This window comes from Aquarana catesbeiana, linkage group LG02 (assembly GCF_042186555.1).
Source record: "Aquarana catesbeiana isolate 2022-GZ linkage group LG02, ASM4218655v1, whole genome shotgun sequence".
In the NCBI taxonomy this organism is placed as follows: Eukaryota; Metazoa; Chordata; class Amphibia; order Anura; family Ranidae; genus Aquarana; species Aquarana catesbeiana.
Genome location: NC_133325.1, coordinates 31,468,465 through 31,492,017, shown reverse-complemented (window position 1 = coordinate 31,492,017; position 23,553 = coordinate 31,468,465). Strand labels below are relative to the sequence as shown.

At 43.5% G+C, this 23,553-nt stretch overlaps 1 protein-coding gene across 4 annotated transcripts in view; it reads left to right on the top strand.

Moving 5' to 3' along the window:
- LOC141126765 (sphingomyelin phosphodiesterase 5-like) overlaps positions 1 to 23,553 on the top strand; it is a 60,105-nt gene that overhangs the window by 31,279 nt on the left and 5,273 nt on the right. For all 4 annotated transcript variants that reach the window (XM_073612746.1, XM_073612745.1, XM_073612744.1 and 1 more), the window contains 4 exons: positions 33 to 922; positions 2,666 to 2,741; positions 15,922 to 16,062; positions 21,561 to 21,650. In XM_073612746.1, the coding sequence (XP_073468847.1) occupies positions 68 to 922; positions 2,666 to 2,741; positions 15,922 to 16,062; positions 21,561 to 21,650 (1,162 nt within the window). In that variant the 5' untranslated portion in view covers positions 33 to 67. The remainder of the gene's footprint in view (positions 1 to 32; positions 923 to 2,665; positions 2,742 to 15,921; positions 16,063 to 21,560; positions 21,651 to 23,553) is intronic.

The window sequence follows — 23,553 nt, the reverse complement described above, 5'->3', positions numbered from 1 at the left end:
GTGTGTTTCTCCCCCTCCCTTCTCTGTTTCAGTCTTGCTTTTCTAAAGAAAGCTTCATGTAGCCTAGATGTCTCTCCCTGAGTCCCCGTTCAGTTGCCTTTGTCTACAATTCCTTTTCTCTCTGAGCTCAGCTCTGCTTTTCCCTTCTTACTGGTTTATCGATCGTCTCTTGTCCTGTGCGGTTTTCACTAGCATAGAGCGCTTCCACCGCCCAGGCCTGAGATTCCTCTGCTTGGTCCTTGGGGTCCCATTGTTCTTGCTTCTCTTCATTCTTTCTCTACCACTAGGTTTTTTTGGTTTCCTGTTTTGGGCTCCTTTGCAGAAGCTTCGCCGTCCCTTCTCCTATCAGAACTCTGTAAAGACTTGCGATGTCCCGGAGAAGATACTTGAAGGTGACTGCTCCTTCATCTTCATCAGCGCTAACCTCTGCCTCCTGCCCGATGGCTTGGCACGTTTTAGTAATCTGCACCACACGCAACGTCGCAGTCTTGCCATTTCCCGGCTCCTGTGTTCCCCCTCAGAACCTGCCCAGAATAACTGTGAAGACAAAGTGCCAATGTGTAGCACAGAAGATGTCCTGCCGATGATCGAGATACCTTACAAGATAAAGAGAGACGCCAGTGCAGAAGGAGATATGCCATTCGAAGTGTCCACCGTCTTCCCCCAAAATGCCGACTTTGTGTGCCTGCAGGAAGTGTTCGATGGACGAGCTTCACGTAAACTACGCCATTGCCTTGGGTCAACCTTTCCTCACATTTTATATGATATTGGGCCCTCAGGACCTCATGGCTGTGGTTTTAGGTTCTTCAGGAGTGGATTGTTCTTGGCCAGTCGGCACCCGTTCATGGCGGCCAAATATTATTTCTACCCGAATGCACGTGGGGAGGATGCCTTGGCTTCCAAAGGTCTTCTCTGTGTCAAGGTAAATTTACATAATAGAACCTAAATTGGAATGAAGTGTGCAGGGCAAGTGAAGTGTTCTATGAACAGATAATATGTTATGAGACCACATAGAGTAGCTCTATTTGGAATATTTGCATTGTAGTCTATACTTCTTTCCACGTTTTATCTATTTTTTATATAATGTGCGATTACTTGGTTGATTTAATCTAGGACAAACGTTCTCAACAAGGGTTCCATAAAACCTTAAGCTGGTTGAATGAAAAAAACGGACAGATTCCCCGCATCAGCACAACATTGCGTAATGCAAGGATCTCTCTCACTGTGCTATTGTATTCTGACAGGGGGGACCCCCTGCCAGAATACAATAATCAGTGCTTGCTGGTTTTCCAGCGTGAACCATTCAACAGAAACAAGTTGTTAGACCGACTTCTGTTGAACAGACAATGGTACCCATGTACCGAAAGTTGGGTCGGTTTCTACTGAACCGGACGACTTTCGGTGTGTTTTTTGTACTGGGCCTTAGGGTTCCTCCTGAGATTGCAAAGAGTTTCTTGAGCAGTAAGCAGATTGATCTCCTGTATAGCCATCAATGTAGAGCACTGACCACCAATGTAAGAGAGCATTACACTGTCTGGTGGTAGGTGTAGCTTCCTATGTTGGCGGTCAGAGTAGCACCTCCTTATATTGGTAGTCAGCTTGGTAACCCCTTACATTTCCAAGGTAATACAACGCTACAATGACCACAAATGTAATGAGATAATACACTGTCCATCTTTTGTAAGGGAGCACTACTTTGGCCACCAATGTAAGGATACACATTACCGACCACCCATTTATGACGATAGTACACTGACCACCAATGTAAGTAGACACTATGCTGACCGCCAATGTAAGTAGACACTATGCTGACTGCCAATGTAAGTAGACATTACGCTGACTGCCAATGTAAGTAGACACTACGCTGACCGCCAATGTAAGTAGACACTACGCTGACCGCCAATGTAAGTAGACACTACGCTGACCGCCAATGTAAGTAGACACTACGCTGACCGCCAATGTAAGTAGACACTACGCTGACCGCCGATGTAAGTAGACACTACGCTGACCGCCGATGTAAGTAGACACTACGCTGACCGCCAATGTAAGTAGACACTACGCTGACCGCCAATGTAAGTAGACACTACGCTGACCGCCAATGTAAGTAGACACTACGCTGACCGCCAATGTAAGGACACCATACACTTTTTTCTAACCGTCATTATTATTATTTTAATATGGTGATTTTTGTACTACAACTAACTTTGTTGTATATAACTCAGGTGGTGCAATCCTGATCCATTCTGGGCGGTACTAAATAATATCTACAACTTTGTGATCACTGTAGTCCATAAGCTGTGGATTTTTAGGAGGGGTTCCCTAGGACTAGAAAATAACTTCAATGGTTTCTCTGGGGAGAAAAAATTGAGAGAGGCTGATCTCGAAGGGTCAGTGTTTTTCCAAGTAAAAGCAATAAATTTATATTGGATAATGGGAGATCTAGAAATGATTTAAGAGTGTTTGGAATTTTTAAGTCACCTATATCTCATAATATACAAAGGTCTGTGTTTTACATATTTGCTACTGAAAAATTAGGAAGGTTCCAGTCTGTTATAATACACAGATGAGTGTCTGTGATTCTGGCCTGTGTTATATCATCTCTCTGAGGTACACCGAGGGGACGTTCACTTCTAATCTCCAATTTTTTAATCCTTTTTCCATGCAGGTTTACATTGGAATGACGAAACAAAAGCAAAAAATTGTGGGATATATAAATTGCACGCATTTACATGCGCCAGAGAGTAAGTAGATTCCAGATAATCTGGATGGTGACTAATTATACATTGAAAAATCAAGGCTGGGGACAGGGGCATAACTTAATGCAATGCAAAAGTTGACCTGGAGCCCCTCCACTACCACCCGCAGCTTCCGCTGCACGTCAAGATACTTAAAGTTGCTACTGGCTGCACGTGCACACAAGGTGGGGGCAGGCGGGCCACAGGTGCCAGGTGAAAGTGGTGGGCTTGTATATATAAGACCTGGGCCCAGATCGGGGTGGGCAGAAACCAGAAGGGGGGAGATGATCACTGACCACCAATGATGGTGGGATTTTATTTCTTTGGTTATGTGGGGAGGATTTTAAGTTTTTTCCTAAAACATTTTTATACGGAGTCTATAGTGAATGTACTCCATCAGTCTTTGGCATATCCATGCAGATGATTGGAGCAATGCCTCCATCTTGCTCTGCACAGTCACAACACTACATCCTGTAGACTGGGTGATGCAGCCACACACAGAGCAAGACAGACAGCTGCACCCTCAGATCAGCCCCAATTCCTGCACCTTCACACCTCAGATCACCCCAATTCCTGCACCTTCACACCTCAGATCAACCCCAATTCCTGCACCTTCACACCTCAGATCACCCCAATTCCTGCACCTTCACACCTCAGATCAACCCCAATTCCTGCACCTTCACACCTCAGATCACCCCAATTCCTGCACCTTCACACCTCAGATCACCCCAATTCCTGCACCTTCACACCTCAGATCACCCCAATTCCTGCACCTTCACACCTCAGATCACCCCAATTCCTGCACCTTCACACCTCAGATCACCCCAATTCCTGCACCTTCACACCTCAAATTACTCCAATTCCTGCACCTTCACACATCAGATCAGCCCCAATTCCTGCACCTTCACACCTCAGATCAGCCCCAATTCCTGCACCTTCACACCTCAGATCAGCCCCAATTCCTGCACCTTCACACCTCAGATCAGCCCCAATTCCTGCACCTTCACACCTCAGATCAGCCCCAATTCCTGCACCTTCACACCTCAGATCACCCCAATTCCTGCACCTTCACACCTCAGATCACCCCAATTCCTGCACCTTCACACCTCAGATCACCCCAATTCCTGCACCTTCACACCTCAGATCACCCCAATTCCTGCACCTTCACACCTCAGATCACCCCAATTCCTGCACCTTCACACCTCAGATCACCCCAATTCCTGCACCTTCACACCTCAGATCAACCCCAATTCCTGCACCTTCACACCTCAGATCACCCCCAATTCCTGCACCTTCACACCTCAGATCACCCCAATTCCTGCACCTTCACACCTCAGATCACCCCAATTCCTGCACCTTCACACCTCAGATCACCCCAATTCCTGCACCTTCACACCTCAGATCACCCCAATTCCTGCACCTTCACACCTCAAATTACTCCAATTCCTGCACCTTCACACATCAGATCAGCCCCAATTCCTGCACCTTCACCCCTCAGATCAGCCCCAATTCCTGCACCTTCACACCTCAGATCAGCCCCAATTCCTGCACCTTCACACCTCAGATCACCCCAATTCCTGCACCTTCGCACCTCAGATCACCCCAATTCCTGCACCTTCACACCTCAGATCACCCCAATTCCTGCACCTTCACACCTCAGATCAGCCCCAATTCCTGCACCTTCACACCTCAGATCAGCCCCAATTCCTGCACCTTCGCACCTCAGATCACCCCAATTCCTGCACCTTCACACCTCAGATCAGTCCCAATTCCTGCACCTTCACACCTCAGATCAGCCCCAATTCCTGCACCACCCCCTAGATCCAGCTGTCCTTTAGCGCTTCAATGTCAGCTGCAGGCAAGCCAAGTGAGGAGTGCGGGAATGGAGGCAGGTGGAACATTTAAGTGATGAAGAACCAGCCATGCTCCCTCCCTCCTTCCAGCCGCAACTTTGCTGATGTGTGTTAGGTGGGTGTCCCAGGCTTCCCTCGCTTGCCATAATAAATGCAGCTGTGTGCCGCCCTCTGCAGTAGATCAAAACCTTAGAGACAAAAATATTTCATACACATCCACTACTTACCTACTTAAGGACCGAGACTATTTTTGAGATCTGTTGTTTACAAGTTAAAATATTTTTTTTTTTTTTGCTAGAAAATTATTTGGAACCCCCCAAACATTATTTTATATATATATACATATATATATATATATATATATATATATATATATATATATATATATATATATATAATGTATGAAACCTTGCAAAAAGATCTGAACAAATTAATGGGGTGGGCAACTACATGGAAAATGAGGTTTATTTGGGTGGCAAAAATATGAATGCAATCTCTACACTGGGGGGAGAACCACTGAGGAAATCTAGGATGGAAAAGGACCTGGGGGTCCTAGTAGATGATAGGCTCAGCAATGGAATGCAAAGCAAACAGAATATTGGCATTAAAAAGGGAATCAACTCCAGAGATAAAACGATAATTCTCCCGCTCTACAAGACTCTGGTCCGGCTGCACTTGGTGTATGCTGTCCAGTTCTGGGCACCAGTCCTCAGGAAGGATGTACTGGAAATGGAGCGAGTACAAAGAAGGGCAACAAAGCTAATAAAGGGTCTGGAGGATATTAGTTATGAGGAAAGGTTGCGAGCACTGAACTTATTCTCTCTGGAGAAGAGACACTTGAGAGGGGATAAGATTTCAATATACAAATACCGTACTGGTGACCCCACAATAGGGTAAAACTTTTTCACGGAAGGGAGTTTAACAAGACACATGGCCACTCATTACAATTAGAAGAAAAGAGGTTTAACCGTAAACTACATAGAGGGTTCTTTACTGTAAGAGCGGCAAAGATGTGGAATTCCCTTCCACAGGCGGTGGTCTCAGCGGGGAGCATCGATGGTTTCAAAAAACTATTAGATAAGCACCTGAATGACCACAACATACAGGGATATACAATGTAATACTGACACATAATCACACACATAGGTTGGACTTGATGGACTTGTGTCTTTTTTTTCAACCTCACCTACTATGTAAATATAAACATATGAACCAAATTCAAACCTCTAATAGATATAAGAATGAATGGTGGCACTAACGTGATAATGATAAACTAAAGATGAATAATATATATACAGTGGCTTGCGAAAGTATTCGTCCCCCTTGAACTTTTCAACCTTTTGCCACATTTCAGGCTTCAAACATAAAGATATAAAATTTTTATTTTTTGTGAAGAATCACCAACAAGTGGGACACAATTGTGAAGTGGAACGAAATCTTTTGGATTTTTGAAACTTTTTTAACTAATAAAAAAATGAAAAGTGGGGCGTGCAAAATTATTCGGCCCCCTTGCGTTAATACTTTGTAGAGCCACCTTTTGCTGCGATTACAGCTGCAAGTCGCTTGGGGTATGTCTCTATCAGTTTTGCACATCGAGAGACTGAAATTCTTGCCCATTCTTCCTTGCAAAACAGCTCGAGCTCAGTGAGGTTGGATGGAGAGCGTTTGTGAACAGCAGTTTTCAGCTCTTTCCACAGATTCTCGATTGGATTCAGGTCTGGACTTTGACTTGGCCATTCTAACACCTGGATACGTTTATTTGTGAACCATTCCTTTGTAGATTTTGCTGTATGTTTGGGATCATTGTCTTGTTGGAAGATAAATCTCCGTCCCCAGTTTCAGGTCTTTTGCAGACTCCAACAGGTTTTCATCCAGAATGGTCCTGTATTTGGCTGCATCCATCTTCCCCTCAATTTTAACCATCTTCCCTGTCCCTGCTGAAGAAAAGCAGGCCCAAACCATGATGCTGCCACCACCATGTCTGACAGTGGGGATGGTGTGTTGAGTGTGATGAGCTGTGTTGCTTTTACGCCAAACATATCGTTTTGCATTGTGGCCAAAAAGTTCGATTTTGTTTTCATCGGACCAGAGCACCTTCTTCCACATGTTTGGTGTGTCTCCCAGGTGGCTTGTGGCAAACATTAGACGAGACTTTTTATGGATATCTTTGAGAAATGGCTTTCTTCTTGCCACTCTTCCATAAAGGCCAGATTTGTGCAGTGTACGACTGATTGTTGTCCTATGGACAGACTCTCCCACCTCAGCTGTAGTTCTCTGCAGTTCATCCAGAGTGATCATGGGCCTCTTGGCTGCATCTCTGATCAGTCTTCTCCTTGTCTGAGTGGAAAGTTTAGAGGGACAGCCAGGTCTTGGTAGATTTGCAGTGGTCTGATACTCCTTCCATTTCAAAATGATCGCTTGCACAGTGCTCCTTGGGATGTTTAAAGCTTGGGAAATCTTTTTGTATCCAAATCCGGCTTTAAACTTCTCCACAACAGTATTACGGACCTGCCTGGTGTGCTCCTTGGTCTTCATGATGCTCTCTGCGCTTTCAACAGAACCCTGAGACTATCACAGAGCAGGTGAATTTATACAGAGACTTGATTACACACAGGTGGATTCTATTTATCACCATCAGTCATTTAGGACAACATTGGATCATTCAGAGATCCTCGCTGAACTTCTAAAGTGAGTTTGCTGCACTGAAAGTAAAGGGGCCGAATAATTTTGCACGCACCACTTTTCAGTTTTTTAATTGCTAAAAGAGTTTAAAATATCCAATAGATTTCGTTCCACTTCACAATTGTGTCCCACTTGTTGGTGATTCTTCACAAAAAATTAAAATTTTATATCTTTATGTTTGAAGCCTGAAATGTGGCAAAAGGTTCAAAAGTTCAAGGGGGCCGAATACTTTCGCAAGCCACTGTATATAAAAATGTGAAATGGTGGTGGAGGCACCCAATCATCAATACCACCTTGTATAATAATTCCTTGTCTATTACTTCAGAGAGAGAGCTTGACATGTAGACCTTTGGACACTGGAAATCTGAATGTAACCCCCACGAGAGTGTGAGGCTATAGCAGCTGGTGAGTGTGAATTTTTTGGGGGAGTGGAATCACATCACTGAGGTGTGGTGGGCAATTAAAAGAATCACACTTTGTTTCTCATACTGGAGATCTTATCACTTTTTGGACTTTTATCTGAACTATATATAGACTGGTTTTATGCATCCAAATCAATTTTTTGATTAGTGATATATTAATTTTGTGAATAGTGACTTATTCATTTTACACTTGTTACAGGGTGGATATTATTTACTTTGGCACGTTATGTAGGTTATGGTCATATACTCAGTCTTCATTTTTTTTCTCTTACCTTTATACTTCACTGTGGTATTGATGATTGGGTCCCTCCACTATCATCATTTCACATTTTTATATATATTATTCATATTTAGTTTATCATTATCACGTTAGCACCACCATTCATTCTTATATCTATTAGAGGTTTGAATTCGGTTCATATGTTTTCCATTTTTATGTGGCAGCTGTAGGATTGTCCTTGTTTATTTTCTAAAGCGCAGTGGTGGGATTACGGTATTGGCGGATTCACTTGTAAACCATCAGGCTGAATAAATATAAACATAGTTATATATAAAAAAATATATATAAATAATATAAAAAAAAATATATATATTTTTTTTTTTGTTCAGACACCCCAGAGAATAAAATGGCTGTCATACTCAGCTGTGCTACTGCAATACTCTGTCATACTGTATTTACAAACACAATTTTTTGGGAAAAAATACACTTTTTTTTAATTGCGCCCGCTCGTGGAATGGTGACAAACTTTGACCCTTAAAAATCTCCATTGGCGACGTTTAAAAAAAATTCTACAGGTTACCAGTTTTGAGTTACAGAGGAGGTCTTTTGCTAGAATTATTGCTCTCGCTCTATCGATCGCGCCGATACCTCACATGTGTGGTTTAAACATCGTTTAATATGCGGGGTGCGACTTACGGATGCGTTTGCTTCTGCGCGCAAGCTTGGCGGGACGGGCGTTTTTTAAATTATTATTTTTTTTATTATTTATTTTACTTTTTATTTTTAGTGTCCATTTAAAAAAAAAAAAAAATTAAAATTGTTGGGTCACTTTTATTCCTATTAAGACCATTGGGCAGAAGTGACGTTTGACGTCCCTTCCGCCATCCAGTGGTATGGAGCCGAGCGGGGGCCATCTTTCCCTCACTTGGCTTCATGTTACTGAGGGTAGAGGACCCGATCGTCTCCGCTGCTACTGACAGCTCCGGTAAGCGTCGGAGACCACCGAGGAGGGGCACCCCCCGCCGCCGTTTAAAAGTGATCTTGTGGCGAATCCGCAGCAGAGACCACTTTTGTCTGAAAGCGGACCTCCCGCAGTTTAAAACGATACTGGGGTTATGGCAGCTATCTGCTTCCATAACAGTATTCCACGTTAAACAGCCTCCGTATAATGACGGGCGGTCCTCAAGTAGTTAATGGCCCTGTAATAAATTTTTCATGAAATAGTTTTGTACTGTGTTTTTTTTTTTTTTTTTTGCCGCCTTGTAATGTTCTCCGTGAACTCCTGAACCTCCCCTTATACCCCACATTTCTGTTTGTTTGGAGCGAGCAGTGCACGTTTGTTACGGTCATGTGCAGTGTTCTGTACACACTACAAGTCCTGTAGTCCATAATCCTACTCAGGAGGAAGCAAGGGAGGGTGGCTACGTTCCTACATACAGAGGGACAATAGAGAACAAAGGTAGCCACCCTCTAACAGGAAGTTCGATCACAGCAGCATAAAAAGGGAATTTGGAGGAAGCTGAGAGAAGGAACTTAGAAGGGGCTTTTTTTGAGTTCAGAACATTTACTTTAATAGATAAAAAAAACAGGGTTTATTGTCACTTTTAAAGCCATACTATGATCATTTTGTAAATTAAAATTGATCCCAAGCAACAAAAAAAAAAAAAAGATTGGCTGTAATAACTCCAGAACATAAGCAGAGAAGCGCCTCTAAGTGCAGTAAGACGGTGTATTTTAATAGACCCCGCAACAGGGCTACTTACAATAGATAGGTAAACAGGCATGTCAACTGGAGCACGCCAGTTGGAGCGGGCCGCGGGAACTGCTGGTACCACCAGGTGGAATGCGAAAGGATAGAACGCAGCATCGTAGGCAACCAGGAGCGGGATGACGCGGGCAGGGCACGGGACCAGAATTCAACGCGTTTCGGACCATGCGCTGCTACCTACTCAAGCAAATGAAAACACCGTGCTCATGAAGGGAATGCTATGTGGGTACATCCGAAACGCATTGCATTCTGGTCCGAGCCCTGCCCGCATCCTCCCGTTCCAAATGAAGGAGGGACGGTGCAGCTCTCGTCCTGGGGAGGACGTCATATGACGGCTCCCCAAAACGATCGCTATCGCGGCGGGGCACGCCGATCGTGGCCACGCCATGTTGCTAGGTCACGGCACGACCACTGGTCTCTGTAAAGAGCTGCGGCCACGGCTCTTTAACCATGTGATCGGCTGTATCCAATGACAGCAAAGTACGGAAGTGCCGTGAATCGGCTCTCCTCACCTCACACTGACAGAGTGTGTGGCAAGGACTGCCGATCAACAGCATCTCCTCGCAGAGGAGACCTGGGCAGGTAATAATCGGGGCACTGATCATCAGTGCTCTGATTACAGGAAAGCCCCATAAGTGATGCCAGTCAGTGCCTGCTCATCAGTACCGCCCACCAGTGCCACCTATCAGTGCCTGCTCGTCAGTAATGCCCATCAGTGCCGACCCCTCAGTGCCCACCAGTGTCACCTATCGGTGCTCATCAGTGCAACATATTCGTGCCTCCCCATAAGTGCCGCCTCATCAGTGCCCATCAGTGAAGGAGAAAAAATACTTATTTACAACATTTTCTGACAAAAAAATAAGAAAAACTTTTTTTTTTTCCAAACCTTTCGGTCTTCTTTTTTTATTTTATTTTGTAAAAAATAAAAACCCCAGCAGTGATTAAATACCACCAAAAGGAAGCTCTATTTGTGTGAAGAAAAAGATAAAAAAAGCTAAAGAAAGCTAAAAAATGGCCTGGGCAGGAACGGGGTGAAAGTGCCCTGTATTGAAGTGGTTAAAGGCATGACATGTTTGGTGAAATGCAGAAAATTATTGCGCTAACCTATGTAGGGAAAAAAAAGGGAAGCTGCTACACATGAAAGTGACAAAAATTCAAATAGAAGTGGAAGTAGGAAATGTAGCGCTAAAGGTAAAACAGTGTTAGTGAACTATATAAACACAAGAGTGACCGTGTGTGTGTGTATATATATATGTGTGTGTGTGTGTGTGTGTGTGTGTGTGTATATATATATATATATATATATATATATATATTATACTAGGTACCATTTTATATAAATAAACAGTGCTGGAAAACCTGTACCGGTGCATAAATGATAAAGAATAAACATAGATGAGTCCCAACAAAGTAAAAAATCATTGAAGGGTGGAACAAAGACCCAAATATATCACTCCCATAAGAACAAACAGCAGGTAGGGTGGGGGGGGGAGGGTCCAGAGACAGTGATAGCCAGCGTGGATGATATTCCAGAGGGTAGTGTTGGGGGCATTAGTGGTAGGTTAACCAAAGCACAAAAACACAAGGTGAGTATAGTAGCAAGTCCTAGTTGCAATTTTGAAACACCCAATACGAGGACAATATGCGACCGGTGTAAACTATGTGGCATGTTCACCAATGCCAGGAGCATGGTGGACAAGATGGGTGAACTAGAGATACTGTTGTACAAGGAGGATTTGGATTTTGTGGGAATTTCAGAGACCTGGTTCAACAGCTCTCATGATTGGCTGACAAACATTCAAGGGTATACCCTATACCGCAAGGATAGAGAGGGTAAAAAGGGGGGAGGGGTATGCCTATATATCAAGAATAATGTACAAGCGAATGTGGGAGATGACATCACTGAGGGAGCTAGAGAGGAGTTGGAATCCTTATGGGTAGAGCTCCAAAGGGATGAAGCTAAGGGGAAAATAATACTGGGAGTATGCTATAGGCCCCTTAACCTGAAGGAGGAAGTGGAGACGGATCTCCTATCACAATTTGGATTAGCAGCAAGGATGGGAAGTGTTATCATAATGGGGGATTTTAATTATCCAGACATAGACTGGGCGGAGGGAACCGCGCATTCATTTAAGGCTCGCCAGTTCCTTAGTGTCTTGCAGGACAATTTTATGGGTCAGATGGTAGACGCACCAACTAGAAATAAAACATTACTGGATCTACTGATTACCAACAATACAGACCTGATCACAGATGTGGAAATATGGGGCAATTTAGGTAACAGCGGTCACAGGTCAATTAGGTTCAGTATAAATTACACAAATAGGAAACATAAAGGGAATACAAAGACACTGAATTTCAAAAGAGCCAACTTCCCTAAACTACAAACCTTGCTAAAAGGCATAAATTGGGATAAAATATTAGGAACAAAGAATACAGAGGAGAGATGGGTTTGCTTTAAGAGCATATTAAATAAGGGCATTAGCCAATGTATCCCATTGGGTAATAAATTTAAAAAAGCGAACAAAAATCCTGGATGGCTTAACTCCAATGTAAAAATGCATATAAAAGCAAAGGAGAAGGCCTTCAAAAAATACAAGGTTGAGGGATCATCCTCAGCATTCAGACTTTATAAAGAATGCAATGAGAAATGTAAGGGTGCAATTAGGACGGCTAAGATAGAACATGAAAGACACATAGCGGAGGAGAGCAAAAAAAATCCCAAGAAATTCTTTAAGTATGTAAACAGTAAAAAAGGGAGGACAGACCATATTGGCCCCATAAAGAACGAGGAAGGACATCTGGTTACAAAGGATGGGGAGATGGCAAAGGTATTGAATTTATTCTTCTCCTCAGTCTTCACGAGGGAATCGGGGGGCTTCAGTAACCAAAACTGCAGTGTTTATCCTCATGACACAACACAGGAAGCACCCCCATGGTTAACAGAGGACGGAATTAAAATTAGACTTGAGAAACTTAACATTAATAAATCACCGGGACCAGATGGCTTGCATCCGAGGGTACTTAGGGAACTCAGTCAGGTGATTGCCAGACCGTTGTTCCTAATTTTTACAGACAGTCTATTGACTGAAATGGTACCAGCTGATTGGAGAAAAGCCAATGTAGCACCAATATTTAAAAAGGGCCCAAAAAACATCCCTGGGAATTACAGACCAGTTAGCCTAACATCAATAGTATGTAAAATCTTGGAGGGGATGATAAGGGACTATATACAAGATTTTAGTAATAAGAACAATATCATTAGCAGTAATCAGCATGGATTCATGAAGAATCGTTCTTGCCAAACCAATCTATTAACCTTCTATGAGGAGGTGAGTTGCCATCTAGATAAAGGAAGGCCCGTAGATGTGGTGTATCTGGATTTTGCAAAAACATTTGACACAGTTCCCCATAAACGTTTACTGTACAAAATAAGGTGCGTTGGCATGGACCATAAGGTGAGTACCTGGATTGAAAACTGGCTACAAGGGCGTGTTCAGAGGGTGGTGATAAATGGGGAGTACTCAGAATGGTCAGGGGTGGGTAGTGGGGTTCCCCAGGGTTCTGTGCTGGGACCAATCCTATTTAATTTGTTTATAAACGATCTGGAGGATGGGATAAACAGTTCAATCTTTGTATTTGCAGACGATACTAAGCTAAGCAGGGCAATAACTTCTCCGCAGGATGTGGAAACCTTGCAAAAAGACCTGAACAAATTAATGGGGTGGGCGACTACATGGCAAATGAGGTTCAATGTAGAAAAATGTAAAATAATGCATTTGGGTGGCAAAAATATGAATGCAATCTATACACTGGGCGGAGAACCTCTGGGGGAATCTAGGATGGAAAAGGACCTGGGGGTCCTAGTAGATGATAGGCTCAGCAATGGCATGCAATGCCAAGCTGCTGCTAATAAGGCAAACAGAATATTGACATGTATTAAAAGGGGGATCAACTCCAGAGATAGAACGATAATTCTCCCGCTCTACAAGACTCTGGTCCGGCCGCACCTGGAGTATGCTGTCCAGTTCTGGGCACCAGTCCTCAGGAAGGATGTACTGGGAATGGAGCAAGTACAAAGAAGGGCAACAAAGCTAATAAAGGGTCTGGAGGATCTTAGTTATGAGGAAAGGTTGCGAGCACTGAACTTATTCTCTCTGGAGAAGAGACGCTTGAGAGGGGATATGATTTCAATTTACAAATACTGTACTGGTGACCCCACAATAGGGATAAAACTTTTTCGCAGAAGAGAGTTTAATAAGACTCGGGGCCACTCATTACAATTAGAAGAAAAGAGGTTTAACCTTAAACTACGTAGAGGGTTCTTTACTGTAAGAGCGGTAAGGATGTGGAATTCCCTTCCACAGGCAGTGGTCTAAGCGGGGAGCATTGATAGCTTCAAGAAACTATTAGATAATCACCTGAATGACCGCAACATACAGGGATATGTAAGGTAATACTGACACATAATCACACACATGGGTTGGACTTGATGGACGTGTGTCTTTTTTCAACCTCACCTACTATGTAACTATGTAGGTGAGCCACAAACTTCATATACAGAAGCCAGGGACAGTTAGGTGTATATCTGGAGACATTGACGTCAAAGGTAAAGCAAAGATGGGTACTCTTACCAGAGCCAGTGGACCTGGATGTCAGCGACACCAGGTCAAACAAGCATAGGAGCACACCGAGGCAGGAACGGTCCGGAAGAACCAAAGGATCATTCGATAGGTCCAGAATGGTCAGCGAAGCCTCACACAGTCCAGTTCTCTCTCGATGGAATCATAATGATGATAGGAGCCAGCAAGCATGGAAAGACTGGATGGAACGATCAGACAAGCTCAAAGGCAGAATTATGTAAAAACAAAAAGAGAGAGCTTCCAATGGTGTAGATCAAAAAAGGTGGTGTTTATTTTCCATAAAACCAGGCATACAGATAAAAATTGTGATCACAAATGGTAAAAAAGCAACATGAGGAGCGGAGAAACCAAGCCCTGGCATGTTTGGTATCTATTTACTCGGCACAACCTCATCTTTTATATTTTAGCAATAAAATTGGGTAACATAATGGGTTTGCTTTCCTAAAACTGGAGAGTGCAAATTCTGGTGCCGCTCCACATAGAAACCAATCGGCTTCCAGGTTTTATTGTCAAAGCTTAATTGAAGAAGCTGAAGTTAGAAGCTAATTGGCTACTGGTGGTGAACCGTAATGAAAATTCAGGATGCACTTGGCCGCAAATTGATGGTTTTTAAAAAATATATATATTTTCATAAATAATTGTATTATATTCGACTTTTTAACCTCATGAATTTAAATTAATATGAATTGATTATTGGTCATTATCGACACCTTTTGAAGCAGTGTTAAAAATCCTGCTTGGTGCATATTTGGCAAACCGTACCAAAAACGCACCTCCCCATGGAAATGCATTGAAAATGCAGCAAGAAAGCATCAAAAATGCACCCGTGTTGCTTTGTTGATACATTTTTTTTTGTGTCCCATGACCTATGAAAAACACCATTAGCACAACACCATGTAAAATTGCATCAAAATCACAGTAAAGTTGCATCAAAATCACAGGAAGATTGTGGGCGTTTTCGGCAGCCATTATTGGCACGCTTAAAACCCTATTTTTGGACGATAATTTTCAACTACCGAAATTTCGGTGCTTGACTATTGGCTATCATGCAGAGCTGCTCCAGATTTTGCGCTCTCCATTTTTAATAAATCAACCCCATTGTGTCTGTGTGCCCTAAAAAGACCTTTCATGGATTGCTAAACTATATCATGTGCGATAAAAAATTGGAACTACCACTATTTTATTCCCCAGGGTCTCTGCCTTCAGAAAACATATACAGCTTTGGGGAAAAAGTAATCTTCAGGCCTAAAATTATTATTTTTTTAAATGTGCAAAAAATTAAAAAATGTCAGCGAAAGGGTTAAAGGAGAATTGTGGTGTCAGTAAAAAAAAATAAAGATAAATAGAAGAGCTGACAGATCACATGACCGCAGTCACCGCTCCTCCTGTACTTACTGGAGTGACAGGCTGGGGAGGTGGCGGGCATGGATGGTTCTCAGCCTTGTGTCAATAATGCAGCTGGATGGATCCCTGGAACCAGGGAAGGCAAAATATAAGCAGAATAAGCTTCAGCTGTATGGATTCTGGGGTATGTTATAATCAGGTGTCACTGTGCATACAGATACCCCCGCACCAATCAAACCTCTCTTTGCATTTAGGTGATGCGGTCATCCGCTGTGATCAGATGTCTTTGCTCCTGCAATGGGTTTTGGACTTCCAGTCACAATACAGTGAAGATGGAGATCTGGTTGTGTTTGATGTCCTTTGTGGAGACTTGAACTTTGACAATTGTTCCACAGGTAAATGTCGTCTACTAATTTAGGAAGCGCTGATCTGTAAACTTGTACCTATTTGTATACATTGTTATACTGTATTTGGTGATTTTTACATAGGATCATCTGATCTGCACCTGTACATATGTATGCAGGAGTGAATGCTGTGCTTTGTTGTTTGTACATATAATCTTCCACCTTCCACCTTCCAGCCTCCACCTTCCACCTTCCACCCTCCATCCGCCACCTTCTTCCACCCTCCACCTTCCATCCTCCGCCATTCTACATCCTCCACCTTCTTCCACCTTCCATCCTTCACCTTCTTCCACCTTCCACCCTCCACCTTCCACACTCCATCCTCTATCCGCCACCTTCTTCCACCTTCCACGTTCCACCCTTCACCTTCCTCCACCTTCTACGTTCCACCTTCCGCCCTCCACCTTCCATCCCCTGCCCTCCACCTTCCATCCTCCACCTTCTTCCATCCTCCACCTTCTTCCATCCTCCACCTTCTTCCATCCTCCACCTTCTTCCATCCTCCACCTTCTTCCATCCTCCACCTTCTTCCATCCTCCACCTTCTTCCATCCTCCACCTTCTTCCATCCTCCACCTTCTTCCATCCTCCACCTTCTTCCATCCTCCACCTTCCACCTTCTTCCTTCTTCCATCTTCCACCTTCCACCCTCCATCTTCCACCTTCCATCCTCCACCTTCCACCCTCCATCCTCTATCCGCCACCTTCTTCCACCTTCCATCCTCCACCTTCTTCCATCTCCCATCCACCTTCCACCCTCCACCTTCTTCCACCCTCCATCTTTAATCTTGAACAGTGTTCTGGCTGTGATTTAAAGTGGTTGTAAAGGCTGAAGGTTTTTCACCTTCATGCATTCTATGCTTGAAGGTAAAAAACCTTCAGTGTGCAGCTCCCTCCTCAGCCCCCCCAATACTCACTTAAAGGGGTTGTAAAGGTAAAAATTTTTTCACCTTAATGCATTCTATGCATTAAGGTGAAAAAACTTTTGACAGTACCGCCGCCCCCAGGCCCCCCGTTTTACTTACCTGACGCCTCGAATCTTCGCTGCTCGTCCTCGTTATCTTCATTGCAGCTCAGCTTGGTCGCTGATTGGCTGCAGTGGATGGATTGAAAGCAGCGCAGCCATTGGCTCGCGCTGCTGTCAATCACATCCGATGACGCGGCGCGCCGGGGCCGAGTGATACAGCGAGCGGCTATAGCCGCCGGCTGTATCACGGGTGCGCGCCCGCAAGCACTCACCACCATGCGAGGGAGCTCACATTAAGGTGGTAAATGCTTGCGGGGAGGAGCTGAAACAGCCGCCGAGGGACCCCAGAAGACCAGGTTCGGGGCCGCTCTGTGCAGAACGAGCTGCACAGTGAAGGTAAGTATAACATGTTTGTTATTTTAAAAAAAAAAAAAAATTACCTTTACAACCCCTTTAAGCCAGATCCTGATCCAGCGATGTGCATGAGAGCCAAGGTTCTCCGGGGTCTCTCCCTTTTTCATTGGCTGAGATGACAAACGTTTTTAATACAAAGACCCCCAGTGCTGCAAAGCAGACATGCTAACCACTGTGGTCTTTACACTTTCCTTGGGGTTGTCTTCTCCTCTAGGAACACATCATAAAAGGCATCATAAAAGGCTAATTGTAACCTCACTATTTATTACTGTAAGACAGTTGAGCTGCATGTACTGTTAAGTGCTGCATCAAGGGTTAGAATACTCTGCTAGCAGAGTCAGACTGCAGCTTTCACATGAAGTAGCGGGCTGGCTCTTCAGCAGTATAGTCCCCACCACCAAATTCTGCTCTCATGAACATCGCTATTATTTGGAGCAGTGTTGGGGGGGGGGGGGGGGGTTTATCATGGTATCATACCGTTGGAGAACCATCTCGCTTCTTGGTGGGCTCCATTCCAGTTCATCTGTGTGTTGCCAGCATAGCAAGTTAAACCCTTGCAAGTTAAAACCTTCATATCTATTACTGTCTATGCAGCTTTACTGCATATAAAGTAACAAATATGAGAGAGCATTAATTTAAAAGTACCAAAAATGTATTTTTTTCGCTTTATTTTGTTGAAGGACATAGCAAAGATCTTGACCTCTGGCCATTGGCTATGGTGCCGCCTTCAATAGTAGGACACTAAGCACAAGAACAGAAACCCAGCCTTGGGGGGCGGCCCCTAATTGTGGCCAACCCCCTCCTCCCCAACAACTAGAGGAAGCTCCCTCTTGGGAATCTTAATCTTCTTCTTTTTTTTTTTTTTTTTTGCAGGAAAATCTTTTATTTTTTCCCTCAAGTCTCCTAGACTTTCTATAAACAGCTGAGCTGAGCGACAGGCTGGATAGTATCCATTCAGTAGCCACCCTAAATCACCCTATGAGCAAATGCCGGCCTTTAGCTATTTACAGGGTTGGCTGAGACGGACCTTGATGACAGGCAACCTGTCAGTATTTCTCACAGGAGGCACATATGACTGACCGACTCCAGACTGGTTTGTCGCAGTGTTCTCTCAAGTCAGATAGAGCCCTGGCTCTTGGGTGTTCCTGAAGGCTGCTAACAACCTTCCTATCCCAGAGGAAGGTGTCACCTGATTGTCCATTCAAGTTTTCAATGAGACAGCAGATAATTTTGGGATTGTGCTACCTGGAGATCTGCCATGACTGATGTGCCTTTGGTCCAGGGCATGACTAGTACTCGCCTTCCTCTTGGAGTTGGATGACCTTGGTGGTTGTCTCTTCCTCCTCCACAGATTGTAGCCTGTGCTTTTCTTAGGTGGCCTTTCCAACCTGGAAGTTGTCTCCGTTGTTGATCCAGCAAGGTCCCACCTTAACAGTGGGGATCTTTTCAGTGAGATGTACTTGTTTTGGGTTCCCTTTTTGTTAAGCACTGGAGTACCCCGTGAGCCTTGCTCCCCTGGGGAGGTCCTGTTGTGTATCCTGCCTTGGCCTCTTCCTGTCTGTTGGACTTATCTGGCATAGTTGGGACATTCTAGAGGGATTTAGTGGCTGTGCTGACTTATTTCTTGTCCTGGAGTGTCTGTGTTTATGCCTGCAGCATTAATACTGTGTGAGTTTGATGGAGATGTTTTCTCCGTCAACTTCTCGGTGCATTAAACAATAATTGCTCAGGCGTGTATAAACAAAACTAAAGGTACCAACATTCCAGTAATATTGAATTCTAGAAAAAAGGGGAGGGTGGGGGCAAGAAGGATTTTCCCGGTACCATCACATGACTTTACAGCATGATTCTTTAAAATCAATCAAGTTTATTGTACATACAGTCAACATTAATTACCACCAGCCTCGTTTTGAGATTTTGGTGTTTACAAGTTTAAAACAGGTTTTTTTTGCTAAAAAATTACTTGGAACCCCAAACATTATATATTTTTTTTCCTAACACCCTAGAGAATAAAATGGCGGCCATTGCAATACTTTTTTCACACTGTATTTGCGCAGCGGTCTTAAAAAAAAGTCTTAAAAAAATAAGACAACAGTAAAGTTAGCCCAATTTTTTTTTTTATATTGTGAAAGATAATGTTACGCCAAGTAAATTGATACCCAACATGTCACGCTTCAAAATTGCACCCGCTCGTGGAATGGCGTCAAGCTTTTACCCTTAAAAATCTCCATAGGCGACGTTTTAAAAATTCTACAGGTTGCATGTTTTGAGTTACAGAGGAGGTCTAGAATTATTGCTCTTGCTCGAACGATTGCGGCGATATCTCACATGTGTGGTTTGACCATCGTTTTCATATGCGGGCGCTACTCACGTATGAGTGCGCTTCTGCGCGCAAGCTCATCGGGACGGGGCGCTTTAAATTTTTTTTTTTTATTTTACTTGATTTTATTTATTTTTTCACTGTTTAAAAAAAATAAATGGATCACTTTTATTCCAATTACAAGGAATGTAAATATCCCTTGTAATAGAAAAAAGCATGACAGGACCTCTTAAATATCAAAAAGTCCTCAGATCTCATATTTGGACTAAAATGCAATTAAAAAAAAAATTGCCATTTGAAAAAATGGCCCTTTAAGACGTATGGGCGGAAGTGACGTTATGACGTCGTGCTATGGTATGGAGGCGGGTGGGGGCCATCTTCCCCTCACTCGTCTCCATACCCAGCCACGACAAGGACCCGATCGCCTCCGCCGCTGCTGATGACTCCGGTAAGCAGCGGAGGGCGCGGGAGAGCGATGGGAGGGGGGTGGCACCTCTCCAGCCGCCGATAACGGTGATGTCGTGGCAAATCCGCCGCAGAGACCACCATTATCGTAAACACGACCGGCTCCTGAAGAGATGGATACCTCGGCTATGGCAGCAGCTGCTGCTGTTACCGAGATATCCATCTTCAAAGTGCCGATGTATATGTACAGGAGCTGGTCGGCAAGTGGTTAAAACATCGGGTATTGCATATCTTTATCATTGTAAATGGTTATACCACCTCTGTTGGAGTCCCACTAAGAATGATGGGTGTCTCCAGTTACCGATAAACATTAAAGGTCAGGCTCCCAACATGTTTCGCAGATTCGTCGCTTCTTCAGGTGAGCAAAATGGGAAGACAGGAGAACTAAATACTGAAAAAAGGAATGAAATATGTGAGTATATAAATAGCACCAATTAAAAATAATAGTAAATATCCCATATATTCTATGGTTTTTAATAAACATTGGGGATAGGATAGCTACCTTATTGGCTGAGTTGGCAAACTAGAGGGGCACCCAAGGTCATGAACATCCCTAGGCGAGCAAATCCAAAGGAATCCTGTAAAAACTGGATAATGTATATTGACAATGGGTTCTCATCAACTAGATTATCAGTCAAAGGTACATGACCAATAAAGCCAGAGGTTACAAAATGTATGTACAAAGCTTTCCATTTCCAGTGTATGGGTAACACCCCTTTAGTAACAACACAAATGACACATAGACGGTGGGACAGGTGGAACACGGCTGAGTCAAGGTCTGTTAATTAATTAAATCCAATTGATAAATCTTCCAAAGGGTTAAGGGGGTCACCATTGTGATGTCTAAAATTAAAATATATGAAAGTATATACAGTATGTAAAGACGAGTATGCAGGATCAACAGCCATTCCAGGCATGCAATACTACAAATAGTCACTAGGTGGCGCCTAAGCCACAATAATTATATATATAAAAAATGTGAAAAAAAAAAAAAAAAAAAAAGCAAAAAAAGCATCTGTCCATTTGTCAGCTTATAGAAAGAAAAGTTTAAAAGAAAAAAAATATGCAGGTCATTTCTTAAAACAGTATACCAAAAAAAGCCGTCTTTGTCCCCAGAAGAAAAATATAAAAAATGATGTAGGTAAGCAAATTAGTTTATTGTCTAGTGTACTGACACTCTTACATTTGGTCTGAGTATATAGTCATCATTGACCTCCTAAACACCTAATGCCCGTTTTACTTTTTCAACATTTTTTTTTTAATAACCTACATATTGACACCCAGATCATGTGTGAGTTTACACCCCATTTGTCTCCTATTTCAGACGACTGCATGGAGCAGAAACATCAGCTGTTTTCTGTATATAAGGATCCGTGTAGAGACTCTGCCGGCCAGGACAGAAGAGGTACAGTGGGTGAGTATAGAGACACGCCGGATGGTCTTCACCAACGTTTCTCAACCTCTTCTCTATCATGGTACCCTTTTTAAAGGTATGCAAGATCTAGAGGCACCCCAAACCCAGGTAAAAGATTCCTTGATTTTTTTTTTTTTTTTCGGAACAAATTGCTGACAAATGTCAATGCACACGTTTAAAAAAAATCATTTGAGGCCTGAGGATTACACAAACCCCCCAACCCCCCCCCGAACATTCTATATTTTCTGAATGCAGACACCCTAGAGAATAAAATAGTGGTAGTTTCAATTTTTTATGTCACACGATATTACCCCAAAGGTCTAGGAAACACAAAATTTCAGTAAAAAAAAACCACACTAAATGTTAATTTTAGGGGGGGCTGAAAAACACAATAAATTACCCAAATTTTGGTAAAATATAAAAGCTGAGGTTGCACCAAGTAAATAGATACCCAACATGTCAGTACCCTATATTTTCCATAGGCAACATTTTAAAAGCCCCCTATAAGCCATAAGTTTAGTGTTATGAAGGAGGTCTGGTGTTAGAATTATTGCTCTCATTCCGGCATGCATGGCGATGTGTAACGTGTATCGCAATCAGCGTTTTCAGGCATAGGCATCCTGCCGTGTGTGTTTACGTCTGTACGTGCTTAAATGTGGGGGTGGGGAGGCCTCATTTTATGTGCTTGGGTGTATTTTTTTTTTTTTTTTTTTTTAATTTAAAGTGGGGTTCCATCCAAAAAAAAAAAAAAAATACATAAAAAATCCTTAAAAAAAAAAAACAAAAAAAATTTGGATTTTTTTTTTTTTTTTTTTTTACTTACCTCTAAATGCCTGTTGCTAGGTGGTCCCTCGTAGTCTGCCTCTTCCAGTGCCTGGGCTGGTGACATCACTTCCCCCTCGGCACAGGAAGGGCTCCACTCTGCTCCCTCCCTCCTGTCAATCATCTGAGACCCATTACAGGTCCCAGGTGACTGAGCGGCCAATCACGGCACGCGGCGCCGCTCGCGCATACGCAGTGGGTGCCAGGCTGTGAAGCCACAGCCCGGCGCCCACAGTTGCAATGACGGCGCCGCTGAACGGAGGGGGAGACGAGCGGGGCTTCGATCCCCCGCATCGCTGGACCCCGGGACAGGTAAGTGTCCAATTAAAAGTCAGCAGCTGCAGTATTTGTAGCTGCTGACTTTTTTAATTTTTTTTTTTTTTTTTTTTTTTGACTGGACCTCGGGTGGAACTCCTCTTTAACTATTTTTCCATCAGATAGGTTTTGGATTTTTTTTTTTTTTTTTTTGGTGACAGGTTCTCTTTTTAATGGGACATTCAGGGTCTAAAATATCCTGCATGTCTCCCCTGTGCTCCAGTGAATGTAATGCAATGCACAGCTCATTGTATTACATTCTTTCCTGTCCTTGATGGAAACTGTGAGCGGGGACCCAGGTGTGACGTCCCTTCCTGGTCAACAACTAGAAAAACTCCCCTCTGTACGGCAGAACCCGCTATGCCGGTCTCAGGCCTGCAGATGCGCAAGTGGAGCCCAGGATACATGCGGGGTGTGGGAAGAATTTGGGCGGCAGGACGAAACTTGTGGTGCCTGTGGCGACCTGGCGCCTGGGTTTTGTCGAGCCCTGACATAACCTCGGTACCGAACAATTGTGGAATGTGTATGTGTTTAAGTGGACACAATACTAATCACATCCCCAAGAAGATTAGCAGACCGACAGAAACAATAGGGGACACTATTAACAATGGGGATGCACACATAGGAGGCACACAATGGGGGATTTATAGGACGAGTGAAAGACTACTTAATAAACAGATTTAAACAAAGCCACAGAAGACACCAGCATCAGGTTGTTTGAATAATTCTAATCTTCTGCTGGGAGTCTCGGTCTAGGAGGGGGTTG